The sequence below is a fragment of the Antechinus flavipes genome, chromosome 6 (assembly GCF_016432865.1).
Source record: "Antechinus flavipes isolate AdamAnt ecotype Samford, QLD, Australia chromosome 6, AdamAnt_v2, whole genome shotgun sequence".
NCBI classification, from domain to species: domain Eukaryota; kingdom Metazoa; phylum Chordata; class Mammalia; order Dasyuromorphia; family Dasyuridae; genus Antechinus; species Antechinus flavipes.
The window spans coordinates 227,308,326-227,318,723 of record NC_067403.1 but is presented as its reverse complement, the minus strand read 5'-3'; the positions used below and the strand labels follow the sequence as shown (position 1 = coordinate 227,318,723).

Below are 10,398 nucleotides of genomic sequence, written 5' to 3'. Positions count from 1 at the left end.
AGGATGACTGCTTGTAAAAGAATATTTTAATTCACTTAAAAGAAAAAACAAATAACCCAGAACATTTTCAGTTTTATTGTTTAAAAATTGCTTTCATTTTAATGAATTAGTAACATCAAATGTGTATTATACAAAATTGTCCCTTCACATTTCCATACATAGAATAATGGACCACTTGAAACTCTGGACTAAAAATGCATAAGGTTCCTTAGCATCTGTAATTTCAGTTATTGTCACATAAATAAAAGGTGATATGCAAAAGCATGCATTTAATATTGATGCAACAAGGTGTATATTGTGCAATAATGCACAGCTAGGTGCACTGTTTCTGTGCCACTGACACAGTTGGAAGCAATTATCCTGGGATTTTACATTCTATTCAACAAACTGCCTTTCTGCTAAGCTTTTCTGCTACAATAGGCAGAAACAGCTTTTAAAACCATACAGACGCAATAAATGTTGTAGAACTTAAACTTGAAGCAGCTTTCAAAGATATTACCAACCGCTTTAAACCCTGCTGCTCCATTGATTTCAAAGTCACAGCTCAAAATGAAGCATCTTTTTCAGGAAAAAAAATTTTTTTTTGCATGTTTTAAGAACTCAGTATTTTCTTTGAACAACAGAAAACTTTGAGAATCTTAGAAAATTCATCTATTATCACTTTTTGATTCTGTAGTTAAAGAGAATTTGCAAATTTATGAGAAATATTTAAGATTTTTCTTCTTCCCAAAATTTCCCTACTTGATCTTGCAATGGGGGAAAAAAAGAGCAATTGTTACTGTCACCAGACTTGTGATGACTAGGTAAACCATTAACAATTTATGACTCATTGCAAGATCAAGAAAAAGGAGACTGAGCTAGGATGAAAAGTAGTGTGTGAGGGAATATCATTTCTTCTCAACAAATATCTGAAATTAAAAAAAAAAAATTACAGAAATGATGTTTTGTGCACAATCTTTCTTTCCAGATCTGTATAGACAGGAAAATTTTATCTTCAATGTTGTGGCAACAAGCACATTCCCACTTTAACTCAAGCTGCCATCATATGCCTTGTAATCAGCATTTTTTCAGAAAAGATAGGAATTGATACTCAACAACATTTGTATTTAGTTAAACAAGGTTCATTTAGAAGCATGACTTATGGTTCTTTTTCCTAGGATCTGAAGGAGAAACTCTGTTGTTGACTATGTTGTTTAGCTCATTTGAGGACTGAGATGTTGTTATGACTAGAATTCTCAGGTTCCCCCTGAGCAGCATACCACAGAAATAGAAAACTAAGCTCTAATCTCTCTCTCTCTCTTTTTTTTTACATGTAGTGGGAAATAGTACACCTGTTTTAATGAAGTGACTTAAGCTGCAAGCATATGGCTGAAAGTGAAACGGTTGTCTTTGTAGGAAGCATATGTTTAATTGCAACTAAGAAAAAAGCCTTACTTTTCAAGGGCACATCATGAAATAATTTTGGTAACACCCTAAAATGCAGAAAAATTTGATTAGAAATGCTAAAAGAGATGAATTTGGGTGAATGACAAAGACTTGTGTGTTGGTGAATAATGGCAAATTAATAACAGATCTTTAATTTTTAGCATCTCAATACAATTTTCTACTTTGAATTTTGTAAATGAGTTCCATCCAGAGTCAATATCACAAGAGAGAAATATGGCCACTTCCTACATATGTATGCTCATCTCCACTTAGCACAAATTAATTTCAGGATGCTACTATCTCTGACATTCTGTACTCTCAAATATGAATTCAGATGACATGAGTCCAGGAAGCACTTATCGGTAATAAGCTACCTAAACAGGTTTTGAGAAATTTCCAGAAATGGAACATTTGCTTTGTCATGAAACACAGTGTTTTTTATCTCGTGTTCAATTGTGTACAAGCGTGTAAGTATTATTGCTTTAAACAACATAAGTATTCATGACTAAATACTGAATTTTCCCCCAATGTTACAGGTGTTTTAACACAAATCAAATTGCTTGTCATTCTTCAACTTCAGCCACATTTACTGAGGTTTTAAGTATTATATGTTAGCCGTTAGCCTGGTAATTCAAAATCAAGACACTAGCAATAGCTACACAACCATGTCTTTTTTGGGCACTGAGCAGTAAAACTGCTTTCTTGGCAGGAGTTAAGGCACTAAATGGTGGTAAAAAGAAACAGAAGTATATGGTAGTTGACCATTTCTTAAAATCTTAAAAAAGTAAATAGCTGAGTGACACTAGTAAACCTCTTCCAAACAAATAAGGCATCCTGTTGGCAAACAAAAATAAAAAAATAATATCATGTTGAACCTAATACATTCACAGTCTGAGCAGAACTATTTGAAATGTCAGCTATTAAAACTAAAGAAAGCTACAGAATCATGTATAAAGGTTGAAAAGGCACCAAAAGGAGAACTCCACCACTTCCAGTTCTAAGAATGATGTAAGCTGTGTTCAACACTGCATATAACAACCAAGTCATTTACCAATTTGTTAACCAGAAAGTAAGCCACAGTTAAGCTTTCATTTTAATAAGTCAGTTAATCAAGTGCTAGTTTAGTAAGAAATTTATTTTCCTATGTCAGAAAATAATTGCAGTGTCTAACACAACTACATTTATGATGCAAAACTAATCTAGTACTGAATGCATGTTCTGGTTAACACTGAAGCTAGTCTGTATAAACAAATCAGTTACTTCAAGATAGAGTTTACAATAGGAAGTCAACATGTAAATGAATAAAATTTACTGGAAACAATGCAAAGTGTATTACAAAGCTATATGAAACAATTATAACCACAATATTTTCTCTGTGAAAAATACAACTGTTAGTGAGATAAAATGTACAAATGAACTTTTTCCAAAGAAAAACAGAGTATAAAGGAAAATACTTTTCTTCAAAACAGGGAAAATAGTATAGTTCATTGTTTTTCATTACAATATAATTTGACACAAAAAGCAGTCAAAGGATTGCACCAATTCCACATCCAGTTTCCTGAATATGTTCAGAGTAAAAGGAGTCCATACAGCAGAATGTGGTTTCTGAATTTGATGATGGCAATATTCTCTTACGGAATGACACAACACACTAGCTGTTTACAAAATGTACAATACTCTCATTTTGGTGGCCAGATGGAAATGTAAATATAAGTTTATTTTGATCCCTGGCTGTCGTTTAGCCAGAGGCAAGAAAAACCTAAGTATTTAAGTGTCCTCTGTAGCAATAAAGAATTATATTTAGTGCATGCTTTATTGTTTTTCAAAAAACATTTCTGAAAATAATGTTACCCAATAGTTTACAAAATAGAAAAATCATTCATCAGGATAAAAAATGTGTTATAGGTCCATTTACAAAGGACTAATTTCTTTAGCAGGAACCAAGGTACAAGTTCCCTAAATAAAGAAGAAGGTATGCATTGTCTGAAGAACTGGACATTCTCTTTGAATTGTTTTTCCTCCCGCGTGTAGAAAAATGATATTTTGGAAAATGTTATGAACATTTTTGCTGGACAAAATTCAAAAGTTCTCCAAACTTTTCAAAAAGGTCCTCTACCCATTTTACATTTTTCATACAGAGCTGTACAATTTCTTCCTGTCCTAAATCTTCATTTTTTTTTTGCACAGATGAAATCTGAAGGAGAAAGACTTGTCGCATTAGTTTGTGGCTTTATTATAGTCTTTGTATATTACAATATCACCAAAGATTATTTTTCAAATATTTGAAAATGATCATTTGTATTCCCAAGTTAATTGTGTATTTAGAAAATTCACAGGCCAATTAAAGAAAGGCTCCAACACTGAGCAATGATTCTTTCAGGCAAGTTTGGAATAAAGAGAAATGTATTTACAATTGGCTCCACAGAAGGAGGCAATCTTCCTATTTGTGCTCCTATTAAGGCTTTTGAGTCTTAAGAGCTTTCTCACCCCACCCCTTCCATAAGTAGTGGCTGTCACATTTTTAGCCAACACCATTAATTTTTGTAGGAGCCACAACTTTTTTTTGTATTATAGTTTTTTATTTACAAGTTATAGGCGCAACAACTTTTCACAGTCCAGGGAAAGTTGACAGTTTCCCTTTTCTAGGACTTCCCATGAGAAATATGAATGTTTCTTTAGAGACTAACATCCCCTCCCCATCCTTTCCTGATTTCCTCTTAAATGTGTTAAAATCATAATGACAAAGTCAGGTGCCAATTTTAAACTCGTTCTTAATATAAAAATTCCCTCAAATCACTATTGGGCTTTTACTACTTGCTAAACACAGCCAGATCTGATAAAATTAGTTAAAGCTATTCTAGAATCACTCAGAAATGTTACAGGTATTAAAAAATCCCATCTCCTGCATGCAAATTTCTACTTTATATGTGATTTCTTAGCAAGTTTAATATACTCTACCTAAATGCTGATAAAAGTTTCATATTCACATCATGGCAATAAAATGATAACCATTATAACCATCGTCAGCTAGACTTGTCTAAGTACTAAAAAAGGAAGACTATTGTCAAAGCAGTTACTAAAGGCAACATAAAAATGCTCACTTGTGAGTAGAAAAAAATGAGGCATAATTTGTAATGTAATTAGTAGTTCCTACTAATAGAGCTTGGAAATGGCACTGATCAGGACATATTATGGGCATAAAGCAATTAAACATGGTGGATTCAAGTCTGGGAAAAAAGGGACAAAAGAGTATCCATTATCCAAAGGAATCCAAAGTATATATCTATCTTACTTTTTCTATCTATCTTACTTTTTCACCATATTCACATTAAAAGATACCACTATTAGATGTGGTCTTTGTTAAAGCAGATGATTTTTTAAAAGCATAATTTGTAAAAGAATTAGAAATAATATATAATACATAACATACATAAAGAAATAATTAACAAATACATTAATAAGCACTTACCTCCTCTCTACATATCAGATAAATATGATATTTGTAATGATGCAGAGAATGATATAAAGAATACAACTGTGTTTTTTCTGGATCTACAGCAAACTCCTATAAAAAAATTTTAATGATATATTTCACTGAACTTAGCACTTGACACAAGAATACTTTTACAAATATACTGAATCAAACTCTCAGTTTCAATTGTAGAACTGACTTATCTGAGGGAGATTTGGCAGAAGGCAAATTAAGAACACTATTTTGTGGTTCACATTGAGAACGAATAACAATCCTTCCTTGATAGCTACAGGAGGAGGATAGGGTATGAAGTGAGCTCACCAAAGAGATAAGAAGGGACACTCCGAAGACTCCCTAACTGGCTCTGCTAAGAAAGGAGATCCTTTCACTCTGGAAGTGGAGTGAAAAAGGGAGGAAGGGGGAAAGGGGACAAGTGAGGAGGGCAAGAGCTCCCAAGAGGGGCCTCAGTTTTCTTGGAAAAGTAGAGCAATTTGTGCATCTGGGCAAGAGAGGGATGTGTGATGTTAGACCTGAGGAAGTATTTAGAAGGTCTGAAAGAGCCCTCACAGGACACATTTTCATGACTTCCTTTTTCCCATCTTGAGCTTGTGAGGAGATGCTAAGAAAGCAAATGGTGAAGAGGACACAGGGCTGAGGTAAGGGGAAGTGAACACAATGCCCAAAGGACAGATTCATAGTGGGAAGATGCTTTGCTGGCTTAGCAGGCCAAGTCTGGGAAGAAAGGAAAGGGAATATCCTAGTGTTTGATAAATCCCAAACCATAATAGTGAGGAGTGATCTTAACATCTAAAATACTGAGGGGAGAATGGGAAAGTAGTTTGGCAGGGGCAGTTAGGTGGTACAGTAAATAGAGCACCAGTCCTGGAATCAGGGGGACCAGATCAAATCTAGCCCCAGACACTTAACACTTCCTAGCTTTGTGACCCTGGACAAGTCACTTAACCCCAATTATCTCAAAAAAAAAAAAAAAAAGAAAGAAAGAAAAAAGGAAAATAGTCTGGTTGAAATCAGATAGAGAGCAACATCTCACATCTCATAGCAGCCGTTAAGAAAATGGCTTAAAACTGAAGACCCACAGACACTTTTCTCTGAGGAACGGCTGAGTAATTGTTATGGAATATTACTGTATAATATTATTAATATAAACAACAGTTTCTCTTTTCTAGGACTTCACATGAGAAATATGTATGTTTCTTTAGGGACTAATACCCCCTCCCCCTCCTTTCCTCATCTCCTCTTAAATGTCAGATGTCAATTTTAAACTTGTTCTTAATATAAAAATTCCCTCAAATTACTTTTGGGCTTTTACCATATTTTACTACTTGCCAGATCTGATAAAATTAGAAAAACAACTCTGAAAGATTTTAGAACTTTGATCAATACCATGACAAATCATGATTCCAAAGAACTAAAGTTCAAATCCATGACCTTCGCTTAGAAATGATGCACTTAAAAATGAAGAATGAGAACTACATTTGTTGGACATGGCCAATGTGAGAATTTTTGATGGATGGGTTAGGAAGTTTTCTTTTAATAATTCTTCAGTGAGAGGGAGGGAAAATAAATTCTTATTAAAAAAGTCAATCTAGGGCAGGATGGTCAAACTGTGAGAAAAGAACCTCTTGATGGTGATAAGTGACTTTAGAGGAGTAAGGCAGTAGAAGATCTGATGAACAAAGGAAGGGTGAGAAAAGGGAACTTCAGAGTTCAGAATCTTAGAGGAAAGGAGCATTTTGTTGTGTAATTAGGATTAGTGGGGAGCAATTAAAGTAGAGATAGAAAATAGTTTAAAATCATGTGGCACTTACCTGTGTTGATTTAGTGGTTGATTTGGAAGTCCTAAGTGTTTTCTTATTATAAGATTTACCATTCATTTTGATTTTTGAAATAGATCCTCCACTTTTTGCTTTAGAGTCCCGAGTAATTATTGTTAGTTCAGGAAAACTTTCCAAAGCATTCTTTAAAAGAGAAAAGCAAAATAAAAAATGTTTGAAGGAAACAATCAGTACTTTAAAAAAATCAATTAAAAATGGATCAGAAATGGAAAGCTGGCATTGGAATATAGTTTTTAAAATAGGAGGATAGGGGAACCAACTTATCTGGAAAGAAAATACACAACCGATTGCTTCAAGTACGTGCAGAACATTAAATCCAATGTAGGCTTTTACGTCTGATATATGATATAAAAAGTTGGTAATTATTAAAAGTTATTTCTTGTCTAGGTTCACTTGTACTTCCCGAAGGAAAAATGTCTTAGAAAACAATCAACAGCCAGCAAGGTGTTTCAGCCTTCTTTACACAGACCAAGCAGTGTAGTGTAATGGGAAGAGCCCTACAAGGAGAGTCAGAAGGTCCTCATTTCATGCCCAGCCCTATTGCTTTTTTCCCTGTGGGATCTTGGGTAAATGTTATGTCTCACTTTTAGACTAGATGATATCTCAACTTCTTTCTAACTTTAAATTTTCTGATCTTAAGATACTCATTATTTGTCACTTATTACAATTAAATCTATATTAGTTTTTTAATAGCTGTTCGATCCTAAGGCTATTTATTGGTTCAGCCCCATGGACTTCTGTTTTTCATCCAACTAATCAGTATTTTCTATGTATAGACCAGAAATGAGTCAATTGATAGCCTTCTGAATAGGCCAAACTTTCAGATTTTCTTATCGCCTTTCTGCTAGTAGCTCTCATGACAATATGCCAGCCTGACCCTGTGGGAGGGGAACACAGGCCATTCTGACCTAGCTCATGGTGCCGTCTCATTACTTCGGTGGTCTTATGCTGGAGAGCACTCCTGAGTCCTGATGGCAAATGAGAGGGCATCTCTTGATTCTCCAAGGACCATAAAAAGCAGATCATCTTCACCCTTAAGAGGCACCACTCAGAGAATATGTCATGGGCCCTAAGCTGGGACTGGGCCATGTCTAAGTCATATCACTTCCTATCCAACCTGCCTCCACATATACATGCTCTTATAGATCATGGACTGACTGAACAGAAACCTTTAAAAAAGGATATAAATGTGAGAGATGAGGGCAGAAACACCTTCTCACTGCTGAGAGGTCACGGCATAGTCTAATAGCCCTAAGTTTGCAGCCTTTCCATTTCTTAGAAATGAAAAGGATGCTGCAGGCAACCTGTGTGACTAAATGGATGCTAATAAGCTCAAGTTCACCACTGTCAGAATAAAAGGATGAAATATTCCAATTAAATACACATATGGTCTGATAAACCTATTACTACAACATCATATCATCTCTAGAGCTCAAGAACCCTCTCATATAGAAACTGTTTCCAAACACTAGTATTGTGGCCATGAAAACACAATGGGCATTTTTTTTTCATAGATGAATCAGACTTTCCTTTGAGAAATAAAAGGAAACTAAAAGCTTCATCTTCACTAAACAGTAGGATTCTTTGCCCAGATTTAGCCACCAACAATTAGTAGTCCCTATTAATTTTGTTAAAGGGTGTTCTTTTATCATGAATTATTGTCCTGCTTTTCATTATTCATAGGCATTCCCTGTCTGAAATTATTTCTGAACACAATTATTCCTTTTGACCAATACGTCAAAAGTTTACAAACTAAACAGTGATTCTAAACGTTAAGTTGGAAGTATGTTGGACTCTGAAGATAAAGGGACTACTTTCATATTATCTTTCCTATAAGCCAAGGAGATCAAAAAACACCAAAACAAATTTCCTGAGGCAAAAAAAACAACCAAACAACAACAACAACAACAACAAAACAAAAAAAACCCCAATAACAGCTACATGATAGACCTCCCAAAACATTCAACAAGAAAAGGAGTAAAACTTCTTTTCAAAGGGTTCTCACTGAGGGTGGACAGCTTAGAATCCAACCAAAACAGCAGTGAAGGGGAGAAAAGAGAAAGGAGCAGGGGGCTGAGGGAGGCCGCAAACTCTCCCTGGTCCCAAGCCCCATCTCTCACCCTACTGGCTCAGGCGCCCTGAAAGTCCTCCCAAGCTGGAGTCACTCGCTGCATGAGCCTCAGGAGACCTTTCAATCTCTCTAAGCCTCAGCATCCTCATATGTAAAATGAGCCAGTGGCAGCTCCTACACAAAAACAGCCGAGATGACACACTGTGGAGTAGGGACTGGGATGCAACAGTCCAGAGAGTAGTCTCACAGGAGTCCTCACTCACCCACCCCCTGTTATACAACCCCCACCCCACAGCACACATACACAGTTTTCAGCTTTTCCTTTATCCATATGTGTAGGTTTACATATGGATTTACATATGTGGATAAGGATTTTTATCATGAAACATTCATTTAGTAATATGATTAAAACTCAACATGAATCTTCTGGTGAATGAAGAAGCTGGGTCCTCAGCAAGAAGAAGAGAAAAAGGCAGAGCGTACCCATCAAAGTCTGCCCTTTGAACAAGCTTGACATCTCGGTGAGAGGAAATACCTTAAGTGACTGATCCAAATGAAGCTTCAGAAGAAGTCGTCGTCTGTTTTCATTCAGCATACCATCAATTTTCTTCATATGTGGCAAAAGTAGTTCATCTAGAATAGTACCGAAATGTAATATAGTTAAAGGAGAAATGAGCAGAAAACATTTGAATAATCAAATTTTAAAACATGTAATACACTAGAATACTTAAAATATGTAAACTTCCAGGAAAAATACTGATTAAGTCAACTCACAATATTAAGAATTAAGGACCGACCATGACTGTCCTCATAGGACACGGATGGAAGGCATAGCTTAAAAAAAAATCAGGTTTTTTTCTTTATTTGTTTTTACATTTCCTCTATTAGCAATTACCATCCCAGAGAACTTTCCCTTGTAACTAATAATAAAAACAGCTAGCACATCTAAAGGACATTATATGCAATGTTTAATACCCAGTGTCCCACAGAAAGACTTCTGTCAAGATCTATGGAAGGAAAACTTTCAAACAAGTTCTTCTAATAATGAAGCAAAGAAAAGAGGCCTCAATGTGAGATAAAAGCTTACTTAGCTTGGAAGCAGGGAATCAGGGTCCGAGGGTGGCTAGGACAGGTACCTCCCCCCCAGCCTTGGCTGCATCTTTTCTAAAGCAAGGGGCCTCTCTCTGCCCTGACACATCACCGTCACACATGGCAGGGGACATGTTTTCATAAAACAACCTTACAGGGGAGACAAGGCAGGCTTTACCCCTTCTGTTCTCATGGGGGAGCTGAGACTAACTCCCAAGAACTACTCAGTGGCAGAACTGGGCCTCATACAGGATTCTTTCGCTATATGGTACCTATCTTTCTGAAAATTGGTCATTTTCTGTCAAATATAAAAAGACCTTCAAAGACTTTTAGTAATTCTAAAAAGTAAATTATTAACTTTGGAAGTCATCTAGGGGTCAACTCCTATGTGTCTGTTGAAACTGCAGTTCATGCTGGGATAACTGGAAATTAGTATGGCAGAAATTAGGCAAGGACCCACACTTAACACCACATACCAAGATAAG

The 10,398-nt window shown here is 35.7% G+C and overlaps 1 protein-coding gene across 1 annotated transcript in view; it reads right to left on the bottom strand.

Annotated features, from left to right (window-relative positions):
• Window positions 1-52: 52 nt before the first annotated feature.
• Window positions 53-10,398, bottom strand: part of QSER1 (glutamine and serine rich 1) — a 97,488-nt gene continuing 87,142 nt past the window's right edge. The window contains exons 10-13 of the mRNA XM_051965784.1: window positions 9,360-9,457; window positions 6,727-6,876; window positions 4,895-4,990; window positions 53-3,619 (exon numbers count right to left, since the gene is read on the bottom strand). Of these exons, the coding sequence (XP_051821744.1) occupies window positions 3,479-3,619; window positions 4,895-4,990; window positions 6,727-6,876; window positions 9,360-9,457 (485 nt within the window). The 3' untranslated portion in view covers window positions 53-3,478. The remainder of the gene's footprint in view (window positions 3,620-4,894; window positions 4,991-6,726; window positions 6,877-9,359; window positions 9,458-10,398) is intronic.